Source organism: Solanum stenotomum, chromosome 1, assembly GCF_019186545.1.
Source record: "Solanum stenotomum isolate F172 chromosome 1, ASM1918654v1, whole genome shotgun sequence".
Classification (NCBI taxonomy): Eukaryota; Viridiplantae; Streptophyta; class Magnoliopsida; order Solanales; family Solanaceae; genus Solanum; species Solanum stenotomum.
Window position 1 is genome coordinate 99,342,781 of NC_064282.1, and position 16,721 is coordinate 99,359,501.

At 33.1% G+C, this 16,721-nt stretch overlaps 2 protein-coding genes across 2 annotated transcripts; one reads left to right on the forward strand and one right to left on the reverse strand.

The window, feature by feature from the left end:
* Positions 1 to 8,384: 8,384 nt before the first annotated feature.
* LOC125853300 (uncharacterized) lies at positions 8,385 to 11,228 on the forward strand. The gene is made up of 2 exons (XM_049532969.1): positions 8,385 to 9,560; positions 10,427 to 11,228. The coding sequence occupies exons 1-2, from the start codon at positions 8,909 to 8,911 to the stop codon at positions 11,056 to 11,058; spliced, it is 1,284 nt and encodes a 427-aa protein (XP_049388926.1). The 5' UTR covers positions 8,385 to 8,908; the 3' UTR covers positions 11,059 to 11,228.
* Positions 11,229 to 13,457: 2,229 nt separating this feature from the next.
* Positions 13,458 to 16,259, reverse strand: LOC125846384 (50S ribosomal protein L24, chloroplastic). The gene is made up of 4 exons (XM_049525794.1): positions 16,040 to 16,259; positions 14,521 to 14,559; positions 13,976 to 14,206; positions 13,458 to 13,795 (listed from the first exon to the last, which is right to left on the reverse strand). Exons 1-4 carry the CDS (start codon positions 16,130 to 16,132, stop codon positions 13,589 to 13,591), a joined length of 570 nt encoding a protein of 189 aa, XP_049381751.1. The 5' UTR covers positions 16,133 to 16,259; the 3' UTR covers positions 13,458 to 13,588.
* Positions 16,260 to 16,721: the final 462 nt, after the last annotated feature.

Sequence of the window (16,721 nt, forward strand, 5' to 3'; positions counted from 1 at the left end):
TTTATTAGCCTTATATTTGGTTTGCCAACTTTTCATATACTTTTTAAATAACCTCCTTGCAAGACAACTTTCCCGCACCTTAATTAATTTACTGTATATTTGATACTTCCACTTATGCATGTACTCAATAAGCTTATATCCGCCAATGCTTTGACCAATAATAGAAAAATAATTCTTAGCATTTTTAGCCGCTTTGAACATTTGGTCATAGAAAAATAATTCTTAGCATTTTTAGTCGCTTTGAACATTTGGTCTCACTATATCCAACTTCGTTGACCACTAATTTGTCTTTTAAATGATTCAAAGGAATTATTTCTCTGGAACCCAACAATAAAAAAGTTCAAGAAATTACCTGATTTTAAAACTAAAGTGGGCGATGTTGTCCATTTCTTATATGGTTTTAGATACGATGAAATCCATGATGATTATAAGGTAGTACGTATTTGTACTAATATTGGCCGTCAGAGTGATTTTCAAGAGGTCAATATCTATAGTCTAAAGAATGATTCTTGGTGGAGAACTGGTTATCCTCATAATGAGACGCGATTAATTAGTTCAGGTAAATTTGTGAATGGAAAGCTTCACTGGGCTACTAGTGTTGTTCTTGGTTACCAAAGGGGTTGGGGCATCACATCTTTTGATTTGGCAGATGAGAAATGGAGAAAGGTGGAACAACCCTTTCATGGAGAAAGGGATGGTATTCTCATGACAAGAGCACTGAGAAGTAATTTTTCTATGTTTTGTAATAATTCGATCGCTCAAGTAGATGTGTGGTATATGAAGGAGTATGGGAATAAAGAATCTTGGATAAAAGTATTTACCATCAATTATAAACCAGATCCTATGGATTATTTTCTTTCTCAATCCTTTTGTTCGTCGAAAGGTGGTGAATTTTTGGTTATGTTTGAATCAACTTTCATGATATACAATCCAGAGAATAACTCGATCAGAATTCTCAAGTCTCCTAAATTTAGTAAAGCTCTTACGGTGGAAATCTACATTGAAAGTTTAATTTGTCCCCTTTCATAAAATGAACCAAGAACACAATAAGAATGAAGGTGGTTGAAGCTCTGATAATTATAATTGTATTAGTAATGATTTGAAATAGTTCCACCTTATGCATTTTGCAAAGGGCTGTTATATTTCCTTTTTTAAATCGAAAAATCATTGCATATTTAAGAAGATATTTACACCTATTCATGGAGATCTTTTTTTTTAATCTTTTCTTTTTTGCATATTTCAATGAAAAAAGAACTTTTTCTCATTATTTCTAATAACTTATTAAATTTTCTTGGTGCTGCCTTTTCATTAATTTAGTTATTTGGTCAATCAAAGATTGATTTTTTTTTTTAACTTTAGTAGTAAGATTGATATTAGCAAGCTACTATTGTAAGTAGATTTCTTTCTTTTATGTGACAGAGAACACGAGTTAGTGGGCTAAAATCATTATTCAGAACTTGATGCTAAAAGAATCTGATATAGAGGCTATTACAAGTTAGGACAGAAGGATCTGTATATTAGATACAAATCATTATTAAGGACTAACACCGTATTCCTACAATAAAAGAGACATTTAGTGGCTATAATTTTTTTTGCCACAAAAATATTTTGCCTTTAGTGGTATTTATAGAGTGTTTGTTATAGGTACTCAAATTTTATATTGACGTTAAATATAATACCGACAATTATAAGATTGCCGCTAAATAATTGGAGCAAACATTTTGTTATTGTTGTAGCGTTAGACGCTTTTAATTATCGTCCACTTATATCCGATAATAACTGTACAAAATCTAACTCGTGCGCTGCAACTCCACAAAAAATAAATAAATAAATAATATATATATATATATATATATATATATTATTTAGTGAGAAAATTTTAAATTATTTTTATTTTCTTAAATAAAATGGGTGAGATAGTTTTTTAAAGCCACATAATATCTTTTATTTGTATTAAAAAAATATTTTTGATTTTTGTTTTTTTTATCCGGGCCATTAAATAAGGGGGTAAATATGCACCACTTGTTAGACAGTGAGGTATATATGCACCATTTGTAAAACAACAAAAATATTTTCATATCACTTTTTCAACGAAGAGTATATCCACTTTAATTCGTGAAATTGAGGAATATATTTGTCTCTCTTCTCATTGTTATTTTTTTCATTGTCATATAATATGTAGAAAATGTAGAGGAGGTGCAATTTATGTTTATTATGAATTTTTTTTTACCAAGAGTGGTAACTGATAAGAATAAATTTACTCCATTATTGACCATTTCTCCTTACAAGGCTAATTTTTTTCATTTTGAAAAAAGAGTGACTTGGCATTTATAGCTTTTGTTATGATTTGAAAATTTGTTCATATAATGGCTTATTCAACTTCATTGATTACATCTTTAATTACTTCACCATAATCTAATCAAAATAGTATTATGAGAGATAATCTAAAATTAAATTTAGTACACTATTTTATTTATTTTAGTGATATGAATTAGCTATAAATTTAGCAAGAGATGAACTGTCTCTTCATTCTCTGTTCATTCTAAAGCATGGCAGAGGAACAATTAAGTTTCGAAATTGAGGGTTTTATCAATGGATTGGTTTGTCTTGTAAATAAGGCAAATGAAATATTTTTATGGAATCCAACAATAAGAAAGTATAAGAAATTGCCTAATTTTAGAACTCAATTGAAGAATGAGGGTTATTGCATATATGGCTTTGGATATGATGAGATCCATGATGATAACAAGGTAATGTGCATTTTTTCTATTGGACTGCTAGTATTAATATCATAAGCGGTTGGAGTATAACCTCTTTCGATTTGATTAATGAGAAATGGAGAAAGGTGGAACGACCTTACAATGGAGAAGAGAGTGAAGGTCTTGTGTTGGGGTGTTGGGAAGTAATCTTTCTGCGATTTGTACGTAATAATTCGACTACTCACGTAGATGTGTGGGTTATGGAGGAGTACGAGGACAAAGAATCTTGGATAAATATGTTTACCATCAATTGTGCTCTAAATCCTGTGGATTATTTGTTTTCTCACTCTTTTTATTTGTCAAAAAGAGGTGAATTTTTGCTTATGTTTGATGATTATGTGATGATATACGATCCAAAGGACAACTCAATCAGATATTCACAGACTAGGGAATTTGATTATTGTCTTTTGACAGAATTCTTTCAAAGTCTAGTATGTCCGCTTTCAGAAAACGAGTCGAGGATACTACAAGAATGAAGGCAGCAGACGTTGTGATATATAATTGCAACTTATAATTTGTCAGAGTTTCATTTTATGCATTTTACAAAGGACATGTTTTAGGGAGAACTATAACCCATATCGATCCTCATGGAGACCTAATTTGACTTTTTCCTTTTAAGTATTTTCATGAAATAATATTATTATTTTCTATTTATTGTTAAAAGCTTATTAATTTCTTTGGCAATATCCTTTCATTAATTTAGCTATTTGGCCAATTAAGGATTGTATCTTTTTTTACTTTACCAGTAACTTTGATATTAGAAAGAATGGATAAGAAAGCAATGGAGAAAATATTTATTTTCTATGATTATATAAGTAGATTGAAAAACTTGTGATCATGAGAATCGACGTTAGCTACTCATTTTACAACTTCCCTTGCATGAGCATTTGTAATAAAAACGTACTCTTAATTAAACAAATATATAGGCACATAATATTTGCACAAAATACTTTAGAAAAGACTATTATTTTTTTACCTTTCAAGATAGGAATAAAATTTATGTATATTCAGACTTTTTCAGACTCTATTTGTAAAATTACATTAGATATGTTGTACATGCAAAAAGAGTAGATATGCTCCATATTATTTTTCCTTTTGGCTAATAATACACAAGTTGGGGATCGAACGTACACCTATTATACTTGCAGTTTGGAACTTTCTGCCGACCTAGGGTTCTGGTGGCTTAGGTAGCAGCTGCGCAGCTGTCATGGCTGCTACGGCCACTGGACAGCCTCCTTTCGAGGTTGTTCAGCCCCCCCCCCCCCAATCACCCCAAACCACCACATACGTCACCCTTTTCAATTCCAATACTATAAATCCTAAACAATATGCCCTAATTAACTCAAAAACAATCGTAAAATCAATCGAAATAATCCATGGAGAACCTACTATCACGTTTTCAATGGAGGAAAGGCAAGACTTTATGATCGAAGAGGGATTACATCAAGCAGTGGTGTTTAAATTATCCGATGGTGCGCCAGATTTGAATGTATTAAGGTCAATTTTATCGAAACATCTTGGTACCAAGGGCAATTGTTTAATTGGCTTACTTGCTCCAAGACAAATGTTGTTGAGGTTTGATCAATATAAAGATTATGTACTAGCTTTATCTCGCTCAGTTAATTATCTTCTCTACAATGGAGAGGCACCAATGTAAGGGTTTTCCATGGTCAATAGCTATAGATAAAGCTACTCAAATTAAGCCAAGACCTAGAACGGCTAGGGTCAAGGTTATACTTGATCTAATGGAAAAGCTTCCAAATCGTATAAGGTTGCAGTTTGTGGATGAAAAATCTGGTAAGTTGATCGATGTTTTTTAGGAGATTGTATATGATAATCTACTTTTGTATTGCAATTATTGTAAGCACCAAGGTCATGATGAAGATAGTTGTCGTTTGATTTCGAAAAGAAATCAAAATAACAAACAAATTGATGATACCGTTGAAGGCACTTTAAAAGGTACTACCGATAGTGAAAAGTATCAAGGCGATGCGAGAGAAATATTAAATGAAAAAAGAAAGACTGTAGATGTCGATCAAAGTAAAGCTACTTCTTTAGATCGACAATTGGTTGCTTCTACTTCCGAGCAAAATCATGTAGACTCAATGGATGTTGATACAAGTAATATTGGTGTTCAAACAACTACCGAAAACAAAGGTGATTGCAATAACCAACATGCTGCTACTAATGAGGTACAATCAAAAGAAGTTGGGTTGAATTTGATGTCTAATGCAACTAAAAACGCAGGGGGAACACCAAGAGTTGGGGTTGATGCGCCGCGAGTTGATTCAGGGCAAAAATTAATGGATTCAGGATAAAAACTAATGGATACATCTGATGTTGAAGATGCTGAAAATTCTGGGCAGCATGTTTTGCAAGTTGAAAACGAGAATCCAACTAAAAACTGGACATTGGTTGCACACAAAAAATCAACTAGTAGTCGGATCCTTTCCCCTACTAGTCAAAATAATTCTCCATGTAGTGAAAGGGTCCGATTGAAAATTTTCATGATAGTGAGAAGAGGCAAGATACTAGTAATGCCTCAAGAGACCTATTATGTTCGAATAGCTTTGATGCTTCATTGAAGACTACTGAAAAGCAAGTAACGTTAACAGAGAATGACAACGATTTGATCCAAGAAAAACAAGTCTCACCACCTGCTTTAAATAGCAAATTAAGTTCAGATGCTTCCCTATTTGTGCCTAAATGTGTGCTTGAAAAGAAGAATGAGTTAAGGGCTTTAGTTTCAAATACAATTGTTTTGAGTGAGGATTCTCTTGATGAAGATGGAGTGGATTTGGGTGAGGATTCTCTTGATGAAGATGAGGAAGACAATATGTTGGACATTTGCTTTGAAAGAGTGGCTAGGGAAGGGGATATATCAACTAGGCAACAAAGAAGTGGAAGCAAGAAAAGCAAAAAGAAGACACACAGAAGGCAACATAGTTGGGATGGTAAAATTACTCAAGAGTTTGTTTCAAGGTACCTATCGATGCGACAAGCAAAGCAAAACCATTTGACAGTATCAATAGGTTCAACTAAATCCAATAAATTCATAAAGAAGGTATGAATCATCAAGTGTTGTTGGATAGGTTTGAAGAAGAAGACAAGAGAAAAATACTTTAAGTTACTTTTGATGGGCAATCAATCTTTTTTAGTTCATGCTTTTGTAATAGAAAGTTTGAGGCTGGTAACTCAACTTTCTTCTTGATTAACATGTTTTTACATTATTTAAGCATCCTCATTTGTAATATCATCATGGAGTGTATTACAAACTCTGTGATGATCAGAAAATACTTATTTCTCTCTAGCTCTTATTTTCTTCATGTTTATTAGGTAGCAAAAGTTAGGTACTTCATTAGGATTAATAAGGTAAAGCCCCCCTTGTTTGTACTTGTCCCTATTGATAATTTTTTATGTTTAATAAAAAACCGCTAGACACTGTCTAGTGACAAATTTGCTTTAAAAAAAAAAACACACACACACACAAGTTGGGTAGCACATCATAAACACAACTAGATATCAAAACATACATTTGGCTAAAGAAAAAAAATCAAGGGCAACAATTGTCATTACACCACCATTCGCAATCGTCAACAACAATTGCAAACAATCACACATATATAAAACTCAGTTTCGCAATGCAAATATCAATTATATGGAACAATTTAATTTTTCGAAAAAATAATAAATATTAGTATAAATATTTTATTTTTTAATGTTTGATCATTTGAAATTCCCAAGCAAAAATCTGGAAAATTAATGTCACTGTGCTATAGAATGTTGTACCTTTTCTCTTTAGGTGCAATAAATGATCTTATTTTATTTTAAAAACTATCTATTTGTGTTGCATTCTCTAAAAATATTTTTTAATTTTGGGGTCGTTTGGTAGAGTGTATAAGAATAATGCAAAATAGGGTGCATTAGTTATGCAAGCATTATTTCTTATACACTGTTTGATTTGATGTATTAGAAATAACAAATCTTACATAATTTCTATTTTAAAATATATGTTTACAAAAATACCCTTCACACTTTTGTTTATTTTTACACTCCCTTGCAACAAAGTTTTTTGCTAAAACTGTAAAACATCATTAACTCCTCTTCTTCTTCTTCTTTTCAAAAATAATATTAAATAATTGTACTATTTGAGTCAAAATATTTTTGTGAAAAGTTGGCAAAGAATTTTTTTTATCAAATTTATCGCCACAATAGTAAAAAAATTTATTAAATTATGTTGAAATTAGATTTTTTTTTTAAAAAAATAAAGATATTTAAGAGGCCATAAAGTCTATTAAGACACCAACAAATTAAAAGACATTGAAAAACAAATAAAAATAAAAACATATGACAAGAAAGAAAATGAAAAAAAAAAAGAGAAAATGTTAGGAAATGTTTTAAAAAGGGTACGAGGGTAGTTTTATAATTATTTAATCTTAATGCAAGTGTTAAATGCTATGTATTACTAATACCTAGAATTACTTGGTATTAGTTATACACTCCATTGTCTATAACTAATACACATGACAAGAAAAAGTGTACCAAATAAGGTACTACTAATACACACACTTAATGCATGCATTATATTTTCTAATGCACTCTACCAAACGAAAAGGATACTAACAATAAAATTGTGGGCCTTGTATGTTTGTCTGCTTTTACCTTTAACTTGCCATAAGGACATAACAAGAGAGCTTACTATTAACATGAAAATTAGTTGTTGGATTCATTAAAATAGGGAAAAATAATTTATTGAGACTTGTGATATTCTTAATTACCTTATTTGTTATTTTTTCAAAAAATATATATCTTATTCATCTATGATATATATTAGTAATATCATTAAATTCAAATGTGACTCTCATTAAATTCAAAAATGTGAGGTGAGGTGCGTGAGAATGTGACTCTTCAAGTGTCAGAGTGAATTTTCAATTTTTAGCCTGTCTTTTCTGAATCTTTTATACTGTGCGTGCACCTTTGTTTATGTTACTGTCTTCATTAATTTAAACTTCGAACTCGATTTTTGAAAATATATATATATTTGTACACCTTAATTTATACTAAACGACAATTAAATATTTTAGTTTATTTTTATTGTGTCTAGTAGATATATAAGCGTTATCGTAATATATAAATTTTTAGATGATTAATTTGTAAGTTAAAGTGTTCAATTGACACAAAAAAAATGAATTAAGGTATAAATATGGATATTCAAAGTTGAATTGTTCACTTATACTTTTATTCTATATTAAGTGGATTTTTTCATTGTTCAAAATTCAAGATGGATATTTGAAATTTTTTCTATATATGCCCTTTTCTTTAATAAAGTTTGATATTTTCAAAGAGATTAATTAATGTACTTAAAAAGTATATTTATAATTTAACAAAAAATAATAGTGAAAAATATGATTTAAATTATGTCTTAAATATTTTCCTTAATAAGTATGCATTATCTTAAAATTCAATTAATATAATTAAAAGGAATACTAAAATATCAAAAATTGAGCGTGTATTTATATAATTATGCCATTTTTTAAAGCTTCATGTTTTTTTTTGTCTTGTTCCTTTAATAATAACCCAATAGATTCTTGCTTTTTTTTCATTCAATTGACAATATCCTCTTCTTTCTCTTTAAAACTTTTTTCTTCTTCTTCTTCATGGATTTCTAGTTAGATTTTCTGGGGTGACTTTAATATTTTTTTTGTAAAGTTTTGATTTTTTTTCTTGGCATTTTGAATGTTGTTTTGGGGTTGTCTTCTTGAGAGCAATGGGTGTTCACTTTTGTTTTCTGATATCTAAAAAAAGGAATTTTTACAAGGGATAATTTTTACTAACTTTTTTTGGGTTTTTAGTTGGGATTTTCTTGAGTGACTTTAATTTGTGTAAAGTTTTAATCTTTTCAAGGCATTTTGAAGGATGCTGTGTGGGGTTTGTTTTCTGATAGCTAAAAAGAAGCATTTTTCATAAGGAGATAGTGTCAGTCAAGAATAGAAAGATATCTTCTTGACTAACTTTTTTGAGTTTCATGGGGGTACAAAAAGATGATAGCTTTAGGAAAGTTCATTTCTTTTAGAAAGTTATCTGAGTATAAGTAGAGGAAAAGTTACATTTTTAGTATATTGAAGGGTTGAAAAGATAGATTCTTGAAAATGGGGGAGAAGAAGAATATGCCAGCAGTTTGGTTTTCTTTAAAGAGATCTTTGCATTGTAAATCAGGGCCATCAGATGTTCATGACCCAAAAACAAGAAAAGAGTTAAGCACTATTTTGACTAAAAAGGGAGGAGGAGGAAGGTCTGGTTGTTCAAGGTCTATAGCAAATCTCAAAGATGTTATTCATGGAAGTAAAAGACATTTGGATAAACCCCCTAGTTGTAGTCCAAGATCTATTGGTAGCAGTGAGTTTCTTAATCCAATAACTCATGAAGTTATTCTGAGTAACTCAAGATGTGAGCTGAAAATCACTAGTTTTAATGGATTTCAAGAAAGTGGTAATGGGGGTGGTGGGGTGAGTACTAATGGTGGTTCAACTTTTGTGGGTACTTTAAGGCCTGGTACACCAGGTCCAGGAGGGCACCCTACAATGCATTATTTCAATTCTGGTTGTAGAAACACTCCTACAAGGAGGAGTGCATCTTTTCTTGTTGATAAAGAAGGACATACTAGTAGTTTTGCTTCTAAAACTAGGTATTCACTTGATAATGATGTTAATGGAACTTCTTCTGGGGTCACATGTCATAAGTGTGGAGAGCAATTTGGGAAATGGGAAGCTCTTGAAGAGCATCATCTTTCTAAGCATGCTGGTAAAAAATCTTGCCTTTTTGCTTTTTTCATCATTCCTGTTCCTAAATCCATGCTTTCTTGCTTACACTATAGCTTATTTCCTTTTTCATGCTCGTTGTCTGAAAAAAAGTACGCCTTTATTAATATTAAAATAAAAATTGGGGTGGGAAAGTGGGTAGTGGATTACAAGGTGAGAAATAATTTATCGCAATGGATTAATTAACATGTTGGTTAACCGTATCCTGATTCGAACTCGCACTAATAAAGTGAAAGTTTAGATAGTCAACCTACTAAGATTTCCTGAAAAGAGGTACTTGCTTTGCTTTATGTTCTTTCTTCCCCTCCCCACCCCACCCCCCTTTTTTTTTCGCTTATGTGTGTGTAGCCTACATCACAAGATTGTACATTTGCAGCTTCTGAGCCCCCATTGCTTAGGAATTGGAACTTCTTGTCTTTGTCTTTAGTGTTAGAAATATTGTCCTTTTTCAGTCAATTTGTTTGAAATTTGCTTCAAGGTGAGATGATATCAGTAATTTCTTCCAAAATTGATTAGCTTTGGTGGATTGGTGGTGTAGGGAGGTGAAGCAAAAGAAATCATGAAATTGTAACTGTGAAATTCTCTGCGCATTATGCGTAGATATCTATGCCTGCATTGCACTGCTGGATGAGAGAAGAATTTTGCTTCCCATCACCCTGTATGTCAAATTAGGATGAATCCTCATATACAGAATGTGTTTGGACAAGCTCACCTAGGCATGTTGATCCCGATTTGCTTGGGATTGAGATGTCGTAATTGTAGTTGTTATTATTGTATTCATTTTCTGTACTTGTTGATTTAGTTCTTTGAAAGGCTTCTTAGCTTGTTGTTTTTTGCTCAAATGGACAGTGAGTGAACTTTTGGAGGGTGATTCTTCAAGGAAGATTGTAGAAATAATCTGTCGCTCAAGCTGGTTAAAATCTGAGAGCCAAGTTGGACGGATTGAAAGGGTCTTGAAAGTTCATAACACACAAAAAACTCTGGCTCGGTTTGAAGAATATAGGGAGATGGTGAAGAGCAAAGCAAGTAAGCTCCCTAAGAAACATCCTCGATGTATAGCTGATGGAAATGAACTTTTAAGGTTCTATGGAACTACTTTGGCTTGCGGCCTTGGCATGAACGGATCCTGCTGTCTCTGTATATCTGATAAATGTTGCGTCTGTCGAATTATCAGAAACGGTTTCTCCACGAAGAAGGAACTCAAAGGTGGGATTGGCGTCTTCACCACCTCCACAAGTGGAAGTGCTTATGAATGCATCGAGATGAGTGAAGATGATCCATCCTTAAGAAAAGCATTGATCGTCTGCAGAGTAGTTGCAGGTCGAGTGCATAGGCCATTAGAGAACATTCAAGAAATGGCTGGCCAAACTGGTTTCGATTCTTTGGCAGGTAAGGTTGGCGTGTACTCGAACATAGAGGAGCTTTACTTGCTTAATCCAAAGGCTCTTCTTCCATGTTTTGTGGTAATCTGCAAAGCCTAAGGGGAAAAAAAGACATTGTAGAATGTTTAAATTAGTAATGAGATTCTGCGTCACGTATAGGCTTTTCTTTTCGACATGTTCTGCAGGAATTTTTGGTTCTTGGAGTCCAAATTCTGTATCTGTTATTTACCAAAATTTGGCAAAGCTAGATGATCCAAAAGTTTCATTGATAGTTTTTTGTTGACTTTGTGGGGGGAGTGACTACCCCTTTTTATTTAAAACCATCCCATCCCCAGGAGGATTAATTGTGCTCCCACGTACCCTCCAATGGGACTCGATTAACCCTCAATCTACCAGTTGATGATGGATGTGCTCAACCACTTGAGCAAGCCTCACTTGTTGACTACCTTTTTCTGTGTCTGTGATGATTTTTGGTTGAGTTCGTACATGTATGATGTATAGGTGTAACAGAATACCGTTTATTGTACATAGTAATATAGACAACTTGGATTTGGGACCATTTCAGTTTTTAGAATGAATCCATGATCACAAATCTGGGCAGTTTTGGACTAGACACTTGTGACTTCAAAAACAAATGGTTGCTAAGGCGTTAGAAGTTTGTAAGCTATGCTTCCGGCACCTATGTTGCTCAGACTCTTTAAAAATATTGTTGGGTGCGCGTCTAATCCTCCCAAATATTGTCAGATCATTCAAAAATAGTGCATTTTTAAAGGATCCGACATAGGTGAGACAATATCTCTAGAGAGTGTGTAATCGTAGTATGACATTCAAATATGAAGAAACAACTGTCCTCATAGAATCTACGTACATTCTGTCTTCTCCAAACTGGGTGTGTTTTTGTTATATCATCAACTCAATGAAATCCACTTGCAGCAACCAAAATGTGGTCCCTCAAGTTAGTACTGCTATATGCTTCATAAAATGCTAAAGGACATAAATAAAGGAGATAATAAGTCATTGTCAATGTTTCTTTTGGCAGACTATATTATCTGTGTCTTATTAGAGCTACTATAAATGTTGCTAGAAAAATGTTGTGATCCTCTTTTTCTTATTCTCTGCACATTTATTTTTTCTTAATTTATCACTACTGCTGTTCAGAGAAATGAACTAGATTCATGAGATAAGTCAAAAAAGGGACCAACTTTTTCCNATTTTCAAACCAAACGACCCCTAAAGGACATAAATAAAGGAGATAATAAGTCATTGTCTATGTTTCTTTTGGCAGACTATATTATCTGTGTCTTATTAGAGCTACTATTAATGTTGCTAGAAAAATGTTGTGATCCTCTTTTTCTTATTCTCTGCACATTTTTTTTTTCTTAATTTATCACTACTGCTGTTCAGAGAAATGAACTAGATTCATGAGATAAGTCAAAAAAGGGACCAACTTTTTCCTCTTGCTTTTAATATGACCTGAAAAAAAGTGGTACCCAATTTTATTTTAGGTGATATTATTTCTTTTGTTAACTTTAAATTTTAAATTTTGAATTTTTCCCTCTGCTTAAGATAACAAGTTCTAAGGACACCTTTTAATATGTATTAAAAGTAATTTTTATAGTACGATATTTTTTTTCTATTCAAATTGTGAGTGAGCATAAGAGATTCATTTTTATATCTGAGTTAGTATGGTTTTTATTTTTTGTATATATAATCATCTGATGTTCGATATAAACTAGCTTGAGTCCTATTTAAAGGAGGAACGCTCCTTACTGAGAACTCGAATCGAGATTCTTATCTATCACACCACATCTCTCTCGTTGATCATTTCGATGGTGGTTTGGTTTTGAACAGTAGCTATCTGTTAATAAATATTGCATGGCAATGCCAACTCATTACGTATTTATGCATCTGATTTTGATAGAAAAGACACTTATCTATTTGTGTTCAGAAAACTGAATTCAACTGCAATTGGGGAATATTTCAGTTGGCATTTCATTAATGCTGATTTAGACTGTTCCTCTGCTTCAACCTTTCCTTCTTTTTCTTTGTTTTGGGGTGGAGGATAGCGACTTTGGTCCCTATGATTTTGATCCTTCAAACCATGTTGCTTCTATCTAAGCCTGAGATAATCTGTATCATGAGTCATGACATACATCCACATTCTTGAAACAGTTGAAAGAATCATCAATAAATGGACACAAGAACCCGAATTATAAAGCACATGAAGATCATTATCCTCGACCCATTCATCATCTAACTCTAGTACGTAATGAGTACTGGAAGAATCAATGGAAGAAAATGAGGTTGAGTGAAGACGAGAAGCAAGAATATTAGTGGTGACGACTGAGGGAATGGTGTTGAAGGTGGAGAAGAAAATGATGAAGATGACAAATACTAGTGTACTTTATTGGACACTTCTTGTTGGGTTCTAATTTGAAAATTGAAATACTTGGAACTTGAAAACTGTACTAATTAGACAGGCAAACAGAATTTGAGTAAAATGTACTTTAATATAAAATCTTCTGTTACTGATTTAAAAAGTTGAAGGTGATAACAGAATCATAATATATCAATGAGAGAAGGTTCAAAACTAGCAAAATCGAACTAGAATTTACAGACCAGTGATCTCCTAGGAAGCAGCAGCTACTGCTTCTGTTGTTTTCCCCTTCTCTTTGACTGCTTTCTTCCAGTTCTCTGCACTATCGATGATTTCCCCAGTTTTAATGAGGTACCGGACTCTTTTTCCATTGTCTAACGTTTTGTGGCCCACCCGACTGGTTACCTTCTGGTCTTTTGAGTAAAGCATCACGTTTGAGCTGTGAATAGGAGCTTCAATCTGAAACAACAACAACTACGTCTCAGTCCAAACAAGTTGAGGAGTTTCAATCTGAAATGTTAATACAAAATTTTCTTTCTTGGTAGGGCAAAGATGAATTCAATGCTAGCCATGACGAAATGTAAAGCTCAAGATAACAATTTTCAGGTGAGTTAGAGAAGAGAGAAGTCGAGATAAAACCTTGACTATCTGGCCTGGTTCCTCCTCACTCCGACTCTTCACATGCTTGGTTTTCAAGTTCACCTCTTTTACTACTACTTTGCTGTTGTGCTTGATGATCTCGGTGATCTCTCCGATTTTACCTTTGTCATGGCCGGATATTACCTTTACAGTATCACCCAGCCTTACATGCATTTTGTGTAGTACTGGAAGGCTGTTTGGCTTACATTCTTTACGCTCCCATCGCTTAAGCTGCAAAATAGACATAAAAAAGAAGCTCTTATTCAATGATAAAGCTGATTCTACTCACAATTCTCAGAAACTGTTGTTTCAGCTAAAAGAATATCATACTCATAACAATTAGTCCCGAAGATTAGCAATACAAACATTTGGTGGCCATTTTTAAAAGCTGTTGACGAGTTAGTTTGACCACTTCCTTCATTACATCATAAGTTATAAACGAAATGCATGACCACATAACAGCAACCCTATAAAAGTAGTTGCAACAAATGTCTATTCTTGGACACACATACTGAAGGACCAAAAAAATGAATCAAGATACCAACCTTTGCTGTAATCAAACATGGACCTTCTGTTGATTTAACCTGCACGGCATCATATGGAGATTGTCATTAAAGAGGCTAAAGATTATCCAATTTTACAGTTGACACAACAAAAAGCGACAAACTGTGTAAGGCATGATCTACATCCAGAGAGTGTTAACCGAATAACAAGCAAGTGCGTTTTCTGGAGACAGATCTCATTCCGTATTTGCTTCCAATAACTTGTGATTATATAAGCACTAACAACAAATTCACCATTGTTTGTGATCTCTTATAGTAAACATGTTTAACAGGTAACTATAATATGAGAATGATTTATATTATCGAGGAACACAGAGGTATATGTATAATATGGGTTTAGCACAACCCAGTAGCTTTAACTCAGACCCTATATATGTATTAAGAAATTGCTAAATACATCCAAATATAAAATTTCGAACCCTAAGTCAAATACAGGGTTCATCCTATGTTGGAATTTGGAAGAGCATCAATTGCAACAGAGGGGGTAAGTTTAAGTTAACCAATTAGCATATTCTTAATATACTTGACTTTTTGAAGACCCTTTGAGGAACTACTGCAGCAAATTGTAGATGTCTTTATATATCAAATTATTCTCTTGCAGCTAGAAATACACTGTGTTTGGTATGTAGTTCCAATTTTCCTATGTTTGGAAAATATTTTCTTTAGGAAAACAAGTTCAAGTTCAAAATGAAGAAAATTGCTTCCCTAGTGGAAGTAAGGAAAACAAGATGGATAAGTAGCATTTCAAGTTTATTATCTCCTCCGCACACACCCAATCCCTCCAACTCCCACTTCTTGACCATATCACCTCCGGCCATCCCCGAATCCCCACTCCCCATCCCATCTCGCCTCCATAGTATTTTGTTGGATCTATAACATATAAATGCTCTTGGGATAATATTATCTAGCTTAGTTACTATATAAACACTAGAAAATTAGTAAGTTCCACATTTGTTTTCTAGGAAAACATTTTCCTTCGTACCAACGCGCAGTCAAAACATATAATGGCGAAAAAACATATGATATGAGAAAGGATTCAGGTAGCAATGGTGACCAAGCAGAGAAGAAGTCCACAGTGTATAGTAATCAAATAATAGAAAATTAATTTCTAGTCAATAGTACAATGGAGATATATACCTTTGTCCTATGATCCCTAATACATAGAGGTCAAATTATTCAAGGAAAGAACTTTCACAAGGACAATTGACATTGAGATAAAGCAGATAGGACATAGCCTAGTGGTCAATGAAGTGGTGGAAAACTACGAGGTGCTGGTTCAAATCACAATACACTAGCCTATTTATTCGCATTTGTGTAAGACTCGATGCATAAAGTTACTCGCAACACAATTCAATTCTGGCTAGAGGTAGCAGGTATTCTACGTAATTAGTCGAATTGTAAGCAAGCTGGACCAGATGACACAGTTATAGGAACAAAAAAAAATGACATTTGAGAAAATTCATTTTGAAAACCAAATAGTGGAAGTTATGAGAAAGCATACCAGAGGAAAGGAGAGAGGAGGAGAAAAGCGTTGGCCGAAGAAGGAGGTGGAGGATATAGAGAGACCAGTAAAGGAGCTCTGTAGAGCCGCCATTGCTCAAAACCTTCTGCAAAATCCTTTTGTGAAGGAAGAAACAACACTGAGCTGAGTTTTTGGATAGGATAATAAAAACCAGAACCTTCTTCTTCTTCTCTCTCTATCCCTCTGTCCAGACACCCGATCCAATTCAACGGGTCGAGTACGGCCCAATTATAAAGCCCCTTTTCAGCTATTGGGGAATAATCCTATTAATTTTAAAAGGGAAAAATTATCAAGTTTTATAGTTTGACAAAACAGATAAAAGGTGAATTGAACAAACATATATATTGGAAAAATATCGGAGAATCTTAGTTGCTCAATCAATTGACTATTAGAAAAATTATCAAGTTTTATAGTTTGACAAAACAGATAAAAGGTGAATTGAACAAACATATATATTGGAAAAATATCAGAGAATCTTAGTTGCTCAATCAATTGACTATTAGAATTTTACTTTACTAGGGGAGGATCAATTGACTATTAGAATTTTACTTTATTGGTGAAAGTCGATTGACTATTAAAACTTTAATTTACCGGTGAAAATTAGATTCTCCATATTGTAACTGCCTTCCATTTTTCATTTCCTTAAAAATAAAAAATAAAA

Excerpts from the sequence above, each read along its gene's own strand:
- LOC125853300 (XM_049532969.1), top strand. The coding sequence starts at position 8,909 with ATGGGGGAGAAGAAGAATATGCCAGCAGTTTGGTTTTCTTTAAAGAGA. Across the intron at positions 9,561-10,426 it reads TCATCTTTCTAAGCATGCTG|TGAGTGAACTTTTGGAGGGT; the intron begins GTAAAAAATCTT and ends TCAAATGGACAG.
- LOC125846384 (XM_049525794.1), bottom strand. The coding sequence starts at position 16,132 with ATGGCGGCTCTACAGAGCTCCTTTACTGGTCTCTCTATATCCTCCACC. Across the intron at positions 14,560-16,039 it reads CTCCTCTCTCCTTTCCTCTG|GTTAAATCAACAGAAGGTCC; the intron begins GTATGCTTTCTC and ends GATGCCGTGCAG. Across the intron at positions 13,796-13,975 it reads AACCAGGCCAGATAGTCAAG|ATTGAAGCTCCTATTCACAG; the intron begins GTTTTATCTCGA and ends TTGTTGTTTCAG.